Here is a 14,004-nt window from a genome sequence, read left to right as displayed (position 1 = left end):
TCACGCTTAGCTGTCACCTGTGTCCTGTCACTAAACCAGAGGGACAACACGGCTAAACTAGTAAGTCTTAGAACAGGAGACTCAGCTGTTTCGACAGGTTTTGTTTTCAAGGGTGTGCCGACACAGCTCTCCATAGATAGCTGACGGGCTACCTCGGAGAGAAAGACAAGCGGTACACGCTAACCAAATCCTGTTGCTTCCACAACCTTGGGATGCTCCAATGGGCACTTCCCTCCGCCTCCCTCTCCCACCCAGTCTTGCCGGCGTCTCAACAGCCTCCTGCTGGCCTGCCAGCCCGTCCAGTCTTGTCCCTCACCAGGTTTCTTCAGAGAGCCGGAGTGGTGTTTAAATGGTCAATCTGATCCCCCACCCCTCTGCTTACACCCGTTACTACTTCAGCACTGCCTTCAGGAGAAGCTCTAAAACGGCTTAGTTTTGCTTTTGAGACCCAGTCCCTGCTGAGAGCCCTGCAGCTGCTAGCTTCGGCCAGGCTGTTTCGGTTTTCCGGAACACCGTAGTCACTCTTACCTCCAGCCCTTTGTCCTCCTTGCTACACCTAGCTGGCAGCTTACTTGCCTTCAGGAGTCACCTCAGATGATGCCACTCCTTCCCGAAAGCCTACCCCGTCGCCCAAGGCTCCAGTGGGGAGGCTTGTGTGCTGTAAGTCTGACTCATCCTGGCATTTCGCTGGTCATCTTACTGTGTCGCTGCCTCTCGACACGCATTTGTCTCTCCGGACAGTAAGCTTCTGGGAGCCTGGGATTGTCTTCTCAACAGGTGGTCCCTGGATGGGTGAGGAGCAGTGGCAGAAGACATTTTAACCAGGACAGACAGATGGTTACACGGGCGGATTCCATGCCGCGCACAACTGCAGAGCTCGCGGTGCTGGAAAATGGCGCAGATTGACCCGCAAATTGAACACAATTGAAGGCGAGGGTCTCCCTGAGTCCCCAAGCAGAACCTCAGTGGTGCTTGGGCGGGGGCTCCTTTAATACCTGCCATCTGCTCACTTCCTGTCTGCACCATTAGATTGACTTCTTGGGGCCAAAGGATCTGCATTGGGCAAAGGTCATTAGAGTAAGTAGAGGTGGGTGCGAGGGAAGGAGGGGAAAGAGGACCCTCCTGCTTCGGGGGGACACGGAGCTTCTGCTGAGGGTGATGGAGAAATCTGGAGACGGTGGTCATAGCTGAACAGCATCAGCAACTCACGTCACGGGAAATGTCACGTGACGAATGTAGAAAAGGCCGGTCACTTGTCACCACCCCGACAGGACTGTAGGCAAGTCACAGCCGCTCTGACCTTCCTTGCCTGTAAGTGGACATTGCGATGCAGACTGCAGGGTGAGCCAAGGAAGGTCAGACGCCGGACTCGGCCTTACAGTCCCATGACAGACGCTGTTGTGGTGCACTATAGGTTCCTCGGGGCTGACAGCGCCTTGGGGGAACGTTAGTGCCGCAACTGCGTTAGAAAACGGAGTGTCCCTAGTGGGGCCGTTTACCGTGCAGGCTGAGCTAAGGAAGACCAGAAAGATCTTGGGGCCTCGCCTGCTGTGCGACTGCTCCCCAGGGAAGAGGCAGGATCAGGGGCTCCTGAGCCCTGGCTCAGTGAGGACCTGCCAAAAGGCCCACTGTTCTGCCCTCAGGGAGAGTGTGCGGAACCTCCCGCTAAAACATGGGGCGGCAGAGCCTTACGCCCACCATCAATAGCGGCCAGTCAAAAACTAGACTTCATAAATTCCCCCTTGGGTCCTTGAGGAGAGCAGAATCGGGGACAGCTGACAGCCATGTCGAATCACCTTTGGCAAGACAAACCCAGGAAGATCACTTAATTTAAAGGCTTTTTATTAGGAACCAGGGGGCTGCACTGCGGACCCCTCTGTAACCGTCCAGAGCAGGTCGCCAGCCCAGGATGGAGAGGCTGTCGAAGGGGCTGCGGGTGTGCTCGGCTGCACTTGCTTCTGGCCTGGAAGGAAAGTGGTGGCCTCGGAGGGTGGTGGGGCCTGGTGGGAAGCGAAAGCCCGAGCCCGAGGACCCTCTACCTTTCTGCCCCGTGGAGCATGCCAAGAGGCAGAGAAGGGCCTGGAGTGGCACAGCCGTATTGCCCGAACCCCTGGCTGCACTCGGCTCCATGTCACTTGCCTGCCCTCCACTCTTCCTGCCGTTTCGTGATTAGGTATTTGAAGAACTCGTACACCGACCACGCGATGGCCGTGGAGGGGATCTGGTAAATGACTCTGGCTTGCACCCCTCGGAAGTAGGCGGTCACTCCGCCTACTCGATACACCGTCCTGAAGGCGCTAGCCATGCCTGTGATGTGTCCTGTGATGTTTGAGTTCAAAGCCAGGGATTCCTGCGTGTTGAGCAGGGTCTTGCAAACGTCCAGCGGGGTGGTGGCAGCGGCGGCGACGGCCCCTGCACAGGCTCCGGAGAGGACGTGGGAGCTGGGGTTGTACCGTCTCTGGGGATTAAAGTGCTCCTGCAGGAATTCATAGGTCATGAAGTGAATGGCTTGGAAGGGAACGTTCATGGTCAGCTGGGTGGTGTAGCTGCGGTAAAAGGCTCCGGCCCCTTCGTTCTGCCACACTGCCCGTACACAGTCTGTCACCCGGTGGTACGGCGAGTTGTACATCTGCATCCTCTGCTTGACCACTGGTGGCACCGATGACGAGGAGGAAGGACGGCCCAGCAGAGGTAACCCATCCGTGACAATGTTCAGAGTCATGGTCCCCGGCCAGCAGACCAGCCAATAGGGGAGAGAAAACACAAAAGAAACACAAGTGACCAGTGGTGTGAGTGGCAATACTGGGAGGGTAAAGGGAGAGTGGGTTGGAAAGCAGGAACCGATTACCAGGAACTATATGTGACCTCCTCCCTGGGGGACAGACAACAGAAAAGTGGGTCAAGGGAGATGTCGGACAGAGCAAGATATGACAAAATAATAATTTATAAATTATCAAGGGCTCATGAGGGAAGGAGGAGTGGAGAGGGAGGGGAAAAATGAGGACCTAATGCCGGGGGCTTAAGTGGAGAGGAAATGTTTTGAGAATGATGAGGGCAATGAATGTACAAATGAGCTTTATACAACTGATGTGTGTATGGATTGTGATAAGAGTTGTATGAGGCCCTAATAAAATAATTAGGGGGGAAAAAGGGCACCACGTGGAAAGCCCTGCCCTGAGCACATGGTAAAAAAAAAAAAGAAAGAAACATGAGTGAGCTGCTAGTCAATCTGATGAGTTGAGGTTTCCCCTTTTGAAGGGTGTGTATGTGTGTGTGTCTTTTGGTAAAGAGACAAAAATAAGGGTCCCATTTCCTTATGCCCTTACTGACACCACCAAGTCAATTCCAACTCACGGCGACCTTATAGGGCAGAATCGAACTGCTCCTGGGGGTTTCTGAAGCAGCCGGCTTCATCTCTCCTGACCGTGGGCTCAGCAGCCTAACTGGTAACCTGCCGTGCCACCCCGAGGGCTGCTGCGGACCTCTTTGAAAGCTGCCAGTTACCAGAGAAGATAGCTCTGGCTTAGATCCCAGTGTCCCTTGGAATAAGGGCCTATTCTTCCTCCACACCAAAACAAACAGCCCCTTACTGGCAATCAACATACTAGCATGCACCTAGTCTACCCCAACTCTGCAGACGGAAGGATGGGGCTGGCTGCCCTCCCGCGCTCCACAGAAAGGAGATGTGCTTCCACAATGAGGGCCAGCTTCCCAGCACACACGTCGCCCACTCCCTCGAGTCACTAGCATGGGCCCAGAGCTCAGCTCTGGTCCTTGCTACCCATGGCCTTGTCCCGGCGAGTGACAAATGGGTGAGAGGGACCGGGCAGCCATGCGGTGCTCCCTGTGCTTGCGGGTCTGTTTGGGTGCCAACGCCTCCAGACGCCGCTCACTGAGAGCTAAGGGCCCAGCAGAAATACGGGCACAGAATCCATTCTCCTTTCAACCCGATCTCACCTTATGTTTAAAAAAAAAAAAAAGCCCTCTTCGATAATCCAGCTCCACTTCTTTGAAGAAATGAAACTAACCCTGCAGAACTTTCGGGAGACATCGAGTCCACGATAAAGGGGACTTCCAAGACTGCCCCGCTCTTTTGCCAGGAAAGCCCCAAGGATGATCAAATCCCAACTAGGAGCCTTCCCCGGCCCCATGGACTCCTTCCTCGGAAGGGCTGAGTGCATGGAGAGGCTGCCATCTGGTGGGCAGATACGGTAACGCGGCCGCATGGCTGCACCGCACAAGGACAGGAAACGCAAATGCAGTCGCTCCCGCCGGGAAAGGTTGAGGAATCCTTACCTTCCGCTGGATTCATAGCTGCATCGTGAAGTAACGTTGCCACACACCCAGCTGCACCTGCAGATGAGAAAAGAACTGCCACATGTGAGGCCGGGACGCTAACCCAGAGCGGTGGGGGCCTATCTGGAGCCAGCTCGCACCAGGGGAAAGCACAGCTCCGGGAAACGCACACAGGTGCGCGCTCCCGCCAACTTGCTGAGATCACCCTGTCTGTGGTAGGAAGGCCGGGAAGGGTCCAAAAGGTGTGTATCTATCCCAGATTGCAGCGATGGAGATAGCCTTGTGAACAAGGGCACTTCACGGCCCGGAGCAGAAGCAGATGCATAGCTCCGTCACCACACTAACCCACTAATTGCTCCCGGCGGGCATGGGTGAACGTGAGGGTCAGGTGGTCAGCCCACCACCAAAGACTCTCACCTCCCATCTGCTGGCCCGACACCACCCAACCCTGCTCCATGTCCTAAGCCAGACCAACAGCATTTCCCAAAGTGGGGGGACTGGAACCAAGGGGGTTTAGGTGCGAGGTTGCAAATGCAGATTCCTACACCTTATCCTGGTATGGACTATGGAACCAAAGGTTTCAATTGCCAGGGGGTGGTATGGGAACCTGTGCCCTAGACTTTTCCTGTAGCAGCTGAATGACTTTATCCCTGCAGCCGACCTGGCTTCTGAAAGAGCCTGGAAGCCCAGGGCTGCCGCTCTCTCTGCCCTTCCTTCCACACCGACTCCATTCCTGGGGCATCTCTGTACAGAAGTCTTTTGGTCCCCACCCGCCTTCTCGTGTCCCAGCGACACAAACTGCCTCTGGTTCAGCTGGGATCCTGCGACGGTGAGGCGAAGAGCTGGGGCTCCAGGAGTGTCTTCCTTGGGGGCTCAGGTGCTGCCCTGGGGAGTCTACAGCCAGGGTGGTTCAGCACGTCTCCGCATGGCCAGTGCATTCGAGAGATGAGAGCAGAGATGGGCTAGGAGGTAGGGGAGGCTACAGTAACCCTGGGTTGGGGTGCCCTCCAAGTGGGGTGTGGGGTTGAAGCAGCCCACTGACTGAGGACATCAGGTTAGGGGGCCCTGCCCTAAGATCTGGCCTGACCCCCAGCCCAAAGCTTCAGATCCAAACCCTGCTCGCTGGGCCGGGAAAGCACTGACAGCCGCCGAAGCTCAGAGAGGTGGGAAAGTGGGAGAACCGGCGCAGGAAGGCTCAATACCATTGGCAATATGGCTATTGCCCCCAGGGTGGATTACATCACTCAATGTCTTTTTTAACTTTTCGTAGCAGGCAAAATAGAGGGCGTGGGCCGGCCCTGCGCCCGTTGCTGTGACATTCAGCCCCCGCATGGGCCTCCACAGGCCCTCGGTTCTCATAATCCTCCAGAGGGCCTCCAACACATTGCGATAGCGAGCGGCTGGGTCGGGCTGTAGGCTCTGCATCCGGGTCTGAAATTACAGCAAGAAGAAGAACATCAGTGAGGCTAATTTCTCGCCCAACCTTAACACTTAGGACTTGGAACCTGGCAGACCTAACACCTGGAACCATGCCTGGCACGCAGCCTTAACCAGAAACCAACCTCAACCAGACGACCGGGTAGAATTGCCCCTCTGGGTTTCCAAGGCTGTTAGAAAGCCTCATCTTTCTCCCAGAGTAGCTGGCGGTTTTGAAGTGCTGACCTTGAGGAGAGCAGCCACTATATGCTACCAGGGTTCCTACGTCCATCTTGAGTTCTTCCCAAGCCTGTATCCAACCTTTCTAAGCCTTGGGTCTTTGTTTTTCTTGTCCTTTTCCCCAGCTCTCTCCCCTCTCCCCCATTTAAACAAGAATCCCATCACTCCCCTGAGGACATCCATAGTCCCAGCAGCCAACATCAAGCATGTGTTTCAGAGGTTGCTCAGTCCTTCGATCGACTCAGGCTGAGGTTCTTTACAAATGGATTCTACGTTCAAAAGAGCTATGGGTTGTCTACAGCCTACTCTGCATCATTTCTGGTGACCAGTCCTAGGCCTGCCTCCTGACCACACACCGTGTTCATCCTTTGGCCTTGGAGGCCGGGTCTGCAAGTGGGACTCTTGACCGGAGTCGTCACCTGGCTCCTGCTCTCCTGTCCTGGGAATGAACAGCTCCCCCTGCGGCTAGGCAAGTGGGAGTGTCCTTCTGGAAGCCAACCTGCTCACTGAAACCGAAGGGAGTTCCAGACCTTGACATCGTAGCTCACCACACTTTAAAACTGGTGTCAGCAACTAAGAAACCAAGTCTCAATAAACATAACCCTTGGGGTCTGGAGGGTTCAATGATTTGAGCAGAAATGTCTGGCAGATATACGATATGACATTTCTAAACAACGTTCTTTTGAAATGTGGGGAAATAAAAGACCTCTGCCTATTGATCCACCTTGAGATTAAAGGAGCACAATGGATAACTTAAGTTCAATGTCCAGCGTCTCACACGGGGTTCATTCTGTCCCCGAAACAATGCTGACACATCTCGATTCCGTAGGGCATGCGAGAACTGCCCGTGTGTTTCACAGGCTGGAAACCTTGATGGGAGTAGACAGCCTCATCTTTCTCCCGCAGAGAGGCTGGTGGGCTCCAACCACTGACCTTGCGTTAGCAGCCCATCATGCACTCCACTACGCCACCAGGGCTCCTCCCGGACTATAAACGCCAAACCAAACCATTTAATCAAGGCTGACCTAGTGACCCTGTAGAGCAGAGAACTGCCCCTGTGAGTTTCTGAGACTGCACCTTGTAGTTGTTGTTGTTTAAGGAGACTGTAACTCTTTAGAGCAGCAGAAAGCCCCAACTTTCTCCCATGGAGGGGCTGGTGGTTTTGAACTGCTGACCTTGAGGTTACTCGCCCACTACCATCGAGTCAATGCTGACTCATCGTGACTCCCCTGTGGGTTTCCCAGACTCTTAACTGTTGACACGAGTAGAAAATGCCCATTCTTTTTACCACGGAGCTGCTGGTGGTTTTGAACTGCCAACCACGCCAGATCGCTGCCCAACCGGAACCACTACACCAGCAGGGGCCCGTAGGCACTAGAAATATGCATGCTGAATCTTTCTGTGACAGGGCTGTCTGCAGCAGTTTAGAGCAGCGGTTCTCCACCTTCCTCAGGCCGAGCCCCCTTCATACAGTTCATCATGTTGTCGTGACCCCCAACCATAAAACTATTTTGGTTGCCACTTCCTAACTGTAATTTTGCTACTGTTTTGACCCAAAGGGGTAGAGACCCCCAGGTAGAGAACTGCTGGTGTAGCTGGTAGGGCCGTGAGAGAGGGAAGAGGGACAATGGATTATCTGACCACAGTTTAAAGTCCTGCTTCATGCTAGTCGTTGGATTCAGCCTGGATTTTGAAATTTGCATCTTCCTGGTGGCCAAGTGGAAATCCAAGAGTAATACTCTTCACAAGCGCATGGGAGAAAAGAAACTAACCAGACGGACAGGTCTGGGTTCGCGGTAAGCGAGCCACATTCCTCCCGAATTTGTTCCTCCAGCTAGCAACAAGGACCTGAAAACTCAGCAGGTGACGCACCGCAGGTACAGTTCCATGAGAAATGTACAGGGTCACTGACAGCATGGATCGACGTTGAACACCCCACTCCCCTAGGGGGACGAACAACAGAAACGTGACTGAAGGGAGACTGGGGACGGTATAAGATATGGAAATAACAATAAATTATAACCTATCAAGGGTTCCCCAGAGTGGGAGGAGAGAAAGAGGAGCTGACAGCAAGGCCTCAAGTAGAAAGAAGAAGTTTTGAAAATGATGATGACAACATATGGACACAATAGATTTATGGATGGTGATAAGAGCTGTAAGAGCCCCCAATAAAATGATTTCTTAAAAAAAGGAAGAAATGTGCCACACAGTCTGATATATTCTTGTTCATTTCTCAAACCAACTAGCCGACCCCCTGGATTTCCAATAGAATGCCCTTCCTTATCTCCCACATTTCCCTCCCCTCCTCACTGCCAGGGGGAGGAAGGGGTTGTCAGATAAAACCCCATCAGAGGGGTTGTGTGAAGAGACTATTGGGCTATGCTGGGGCTGAATGGGTTACTGACGGGGTTCTTCCATAGATTTAGTGGAAACGACGTGGGGAAACCTGTTCAGAACTTGCAGTGCTCTGCTGAGCCAACAGCAAACTGGGGTAGGCAGTCTTAGAAGGTCTGGCCCTGGGGGCCTGGAGCCCTCCACCCCCAGGAGAAAACTAGGTGTGGGTTAAATTACCGTGAGCATTTTCCCAAGCTACCTCCAAGTACCAACAACTCCCATTCAATGAAAATAGGTGGTGATGGTGAGACACTGGAAACAAGCGATGTCAAAAAAAAAAAAAGCTCACCTCAGCCCCAAATTTGTGAGCCAGTAAATCTACCTTTTGCAGAAGGATGAACTCACCAAGTAAGAATGAATGCCTGAACAACCTTAAGGGTTCCGTGTAAGCCGCGCCCTGGCTTTGGAGAAAAGCCAAACGGACTGGTTAAGAGGTACGGGTTTGGTAAAAGACAAGCCCTGTTTGGGGAAGCACGCTTGAGGGGGAGCCCCAGCTTTCACTGAACATGTGGCCTTAGGTATGCCGCTTAACCGCGCCGTGGCTCAGTGCTGTCATCTGCTAATACATGGCTTTGTGTTGTACTAGCATCTGATTCTCTGAGCTCTTAGTTCATGCGTAGGCTTCACCGAACATGACAGCAATGGCCCTTATAGAAGCCAGGTCACACACACATCCATGGCCCTAAACACTAACAAATGAGGTTTCATTACCGATGGTGACACCCAAGAGGGCTGGAACTCGATAGGACTGGCCTTGCTTTTCCGGGTCTTGCAGGTTTCCTGCCTTTAAACAGTGTGGCCGCTTTTTATGGCAAGTAGCAGGAAATTTCTGCATGTTTCTTCTCGGGGTTCTGCCGTACACAGGGTCCAGCTTTTGTGTAATTTTTACTTTCATGTTAAATTTTTTTCGGTGGCAATAAGGGCTTTGTTGAACCAAAGGGCACGTGTTCAAGCACCATTAAGAAATTGTGTGCCTTGCTTGGCTCTTGCTGTCTGCAAGACCATCTGGGACACTTGGGAGTCATACCAATCAGGCTCCTATCATGCCTGTCACTTGAATTATGTGACCCTGGGAAATACTTAATTGCTCTTGAGTTTTTCTAATCATTAAATGAAAATGCACCCAAGAACAATGGCTGCTTACTGAATATTATTCCATATTCAAACTCACTGCCATTGGGTCAACTCTTTCTTTTATGAGTCAATTCTGACTCATAGCGGCCCTATAAGATCGGGCAGAACTGCCCCTGTGGGTTTCCAAGACTGTAATGCTTTATGGGAGTAGAAAGCCTCATCATTCTCCTGCAGAGCAGCTGGTGGGTTTGAACTGCTGATTCTGTGGTGAGCAGCCCACTGCATAGCCCACCACGTGACCAGGGCTCCCATGGATATTATTATTAGCTGCAAGAAACGCAAATGCAATGTTTCCATTATCTAACTTTCACTGGAGTATGGATAACCATTTAGACGTGGGGTCTGAAAAAAAAACACAAAAAACTATTACCCTGTTTGTTCCCTCTTTAACTTAGGACAAAAACAGGCTACATGGCTACAAACCAACACCGTGGACAGGCAAGAACCTCGGTGGCGCAGTGGCCAAAAAGGCAGCAGTTGGTGCCCACCGGCCCCCTTGACTAGAGAAAGATGCGGCAGTCTGCTTCAGTAGAGATGATTCCCGTGGAAACCCAAGGCAGTCGGCTCTCCTGTCCCAAAGGGCCACTGTGAGTCAGAAGCAACTTGACAGCCGAATTGTTTTTTGTTTGGGTTTGGTGACAGCTGGGTACTTAGCTAGGCCATTCTAACATGAGAGCTAACTGCTTTAGGTAGCAAAGTCTTATCCCTCTAAACTTTACAGTCTAAAGTCTGAGGCCTGCCTCTGAGACCCGAAAAAGTAAAGTGGAATTTATCTGGGTCCCCAAACTCCCACTGAAAAACAAGCAAACAAACAAACTCACTGCCTTGAGTGGATTCCGACTCATGGTGACCCCAGAGGACAGGGCAGAAATGGCCCTGTGGGGTTCCAACGCTGTAACTCATCTTTCTCCTGAGGAGAGGCTGGTGCCAAGGCTTCATGATTAGCTGCCCAGCTGCTAAGGGAAAGGTCAGTGGTTCAAACCTGCTACATCAGCGATGGCGACCCCTTTAGGGGCCAAATGACCCTTTCACAGGAGTCGCCCTATTCACAGTAGCAAAATGATAGTCATGAAGTAGCAACGAAAATAGTTTTATGGCTGGGGGGGTCACCACCACATGAGGAACTGTATTCAAGGGTGGCGGCATGAGGAAGGTGGAGAACCACTGGTCTACCTGGCCTGGGGAAGGAAGATGTAGCTGCTTCTGTACAGCAGCCTTGGAAACCCAGTGGACAGCTTCGCTCTCTGTCGGAGCCCATTGCTGAGGGTGGTGACGAGGCAGCTGACTGGCTGCTGCAATGGGCTGCTATGAATCGGCATCGACAAGGTTTGGGATTTTATAGAGTCGCTATGAGTCAGAGATGTCTCCACAGCAAAGGATCTGCCTTATTTTGGTTTCAGCAAGGCCATGCTGACTCCCCATGGTCCCTCACAAGGCTATTTTTAATCGACTTGCGCATGCTGAGTGCCTGGGGGTGCACACCCTCACAGATGAAAGGGCAACACAGCTTTCATGCACACACACACACACACTGCTGGGGACAGGCTTTCGGGTCCAACAGGGACACCTGCCTCCAGTTCTGGGGCACAGCTGGGGTCCTCGCCACCAGCCGTGCAGAATGAAAGAGGAAGTGTAGACGCTGGGGACTAGAGAACTGGAAAGGCCTTCCTGAAGGAAGGGACTTGAATTTTACTGTTTCCCACAGGAGAAAGACAGGACTTTCAAATACCCGGAAACCCAAAGGGGCAGTTCTACCCTGTCCTACAGGGTCACATTGAGTCAGCATCGACTGGATGGCTGTGAGGGTTGGGGATTTTTTTTTTTGTCCCCAGTGTCCAAGTGTTTAACATACTTAATGACACCAAATCCTATTGGCATAACTCGTACCTCCCTACAGCCAATGAAACCCCACCATGAATGACAAGTGAAAATGATTCTTCTAAATTAAGCTTTCGTGTTTTTGAAGACTCAGGGAGCAATTTTCTTCCAGGTCACATAATTACCTCTTCAATGTGGGCAGGGCTCTGAGGCACGGCTGTGATGCAATACAACTTCAAAAAAACAACCAAAACAACCCCCCACTTTTTAAAACAAAAATTCCAAAGCTTCATCTAAAATTCTCAGGGCAGTTCTAACCTCAGGAGCCTATAATAGACATACCCTAGCAGTGCCGCAGCTATTCGAAACATTTCTGGAACGCTCAGAGGTGTTTCCTCGGGAGAATATCAACCAGCCTCCTTGTATTCTGGCTCCGGCCCTATCTCTTTGACCCCTGAGCGCCGTTAGGTTACCCATTTCCATCTTCTACCTTATTTACCTGATTTGATTCGGACTGGTCTCAGTGACTAAGAACAAACCTCATCTAGTCACAGGAAAGTGACTTCCCCCTAGGGAGGTACACCCAAATATCCTAGAGGGTTTCCTCAGAGAGGAATGGATTAAACGTTTACAGCAGCATTTTTGTGTGAATATATGGAAGGTGGGTAGGACTAAACCAGCCTCCCAAGATACCTACAGTAATGGGCTAGACACTTAAAAGATTAATACATTGAAGTAATGTGTTTAAGTCGGTCACGATTACACTGTATTTCTCAAGCCACGGAAGCATTTTCTTCCCTTCCCCTGTCTCATTTGCCAACTACCAATCCTGAAACAGTACCTTAGACCCCGCAGTCTAGGTGACGCGAGGTTGCTTTGCAGTGAGATGTTAACTTCTGGCTAGCTGTTATTAATAACTCAGTCATTCAACCTCGAGTCTATGTAAACGTCTGGATCTTTCTTATTTGCCCATATTCATTTCACACATCAGTATTATAAGAACATCACCCATCCTCTCCTGTCTCGGGGCTGCTACTGCTCATTTCTATTTCTCCCAGTTGACAAGGACATTTAACGGTCATGGGTCAAGTACATTTACCGCATTCTCAGTGGCCCTGGCAATAAGCTAGCCTACGCCTGTCATCCACACACCTACACGAGCACTTACCCCATTTCCTCATCCTTAGCACCAAGGAAAACACGAAGCCTTGAACCAGTGTAGGACCCAGGAGGAAGCAGAGAAGACCTCCTCTGTATTTCCTGAATTATGACTCTCCTCCTTTGGAATAGTTACCAATTTCCCAGTCGAAGGAGGAACCTTCTGGAATAATTTAGCTGTTACCCTTAACATTTAAGTTGCTATGAGGTGCCAGCCAGTCGATCCCTACTCAAGGTGACTTTATATACAACAACAACAAAAGCATTATCCAGTCCTGAGCCATTTGGTCACCTCATTGCTGCTTAAGCTCATTGTGTCCATCCATCTCTGAAGGCCTCCCTCTTTTGCAGACCCCCAACATATTAAGGAGCCGCCAATCTCAATCATACTATTTAAACAGCCCCCCACCCCCACGTTTATCTCATTCACTTTCACTTCTCAGGGTTAAAGCACACGAACTGTAAAGAACACAAACCTGCCTCCCTCAGTACCCAACTTTCTACAGAACGACCTGACTTCGGTGCCCATGAAGCTGGATGGAATTCCTGGCTGACACATCACACCCTTCCACCTTCTTCAGACGTCTCTACTTTCCAAGCCTCTCGCTTGTCACTAAACAACTTTTGCTTCTGTGTCCCCATCAGGTGGCAAAAGAGTTCCGTCTCTCGTGCTTGGGGGTCAACGTGCTGCCTGAAGGCGCAAAGCCCTAACCCCGGCTCAGTTTTCATATCCAGGAAATAGGTGGGGTATCATGTTCGCTGCGCAGAGAAACCGAAAGCTTTTCCAGAAGGCAGTCTTTCCCATCCATTTCCAGCCGGGAATTCTAAACTAAGGCACAACGATTTCCAATCACGCACCAGTTAAGGTTTAATAGGAGGATCAGGGGGCTAGCTGAGCGAGCCCAAGTTCGGGCTCCTGCCTCGTCACTCCAAGCAAAGTCTCGGGAGCTGGTATAAAAGCACTTCCCTACAGAACCGCTCAAGCCATCGAGACAGACTTTCGCCGTAACCGAGTTACGGGCACTTACCTGTTCTCCGGAAGACCACTCCCCCACCCCGCACCTAGTCCCGGTCAGGGCTGGTTGGAATCCCGAGTTTTGGCCGACAGATTTTCAAGCCAGGGTTCATCGCTGGTTAGAAATGGGTCTCGGTTCCTAACTGCGATCAACTCCCTGCGGCGATCTTGCAGAGCGGTGCGCTGGTTCAAATCAAGTGCTGCTGGCAGGAACCCGTTAGGACCCTAGGGCAGCGATGGACCCCGGCTCCGCACAGGACCCAGGGGTCCAGCCGGCCCCACGTCGGGTCCGGAGCCCGGTCCAGGTCTCACCTTGACGCAGTCGACGGGGTACATCACGCAGTGTTCCAGGATCCCTGCCACGGCACCCGCCACCATGTGCGTGGTGACAGTGGCTCCAGCGGGCAGAGCCTCGTAGTCCGGGTCGGAATCTGGATCCTGCCGTACCGGGGGCCTGCAGGCCCCGGACTCCCCGCCGCCAGCCCCTCGGCCCACGCCCCTCTGCAGCCACCCGTCCAGCAGCGCCGACTCCC

The 14,004-nt window shown here is 52.1% G+C and overlaps 1 protein-coding gene across 1 annotated transcript; it reads right to left on the bottom strand.

The window, feature by feature from the left end:
- Nucleotides 1-1,825: 1,825 nt before the first annotated feature.
- On the bottom strand, nt 1,826-5,035 carry SLC25A28 (solute carrier family 25 member 28). The gene is made up of 3 exons (XM_045291538.1): nt 4,958-5,035; nt 4,297-4,353; nt 1,826-2,649 (listed from the first exon to the last, which is right to left on the bottom strand). The coding sequence occupies exons 1-3, from the start codon at nt 5,025-5,027 to the stop codon at nt 2,132-2,134; spliced, it is 645 nt and encodes a 214-aa protein (XP_045147473.1). The 5' UTR covers nt 5,028-5,035; the 3' UTR covers nt 1,826-2,131.
- Nucleotides 5,036-14,004: the final 8,969 nt, after the last annotated feature.

Source organism: Echinops telfairi, unplaced genomic scaffold (genome assembly GCF_000313985.2).
Source record: "Echinops telfairi isolate 266 unplaced genomic scaffold, ASM31398v2 ScPeMD7_70;HRSCAF=299, whole genome shotgun sequence".
NCBI classification, from domain to species: domain Eukaryota; kingdom Metazoa; phylum Chordata; class Mammalia; order Afrosoricida; family Tenrecidae; genus Echinops; species Echinops telfairi.
This window is presented reverse-complemented; position numbering and strand designations above follow the sequence as displayed.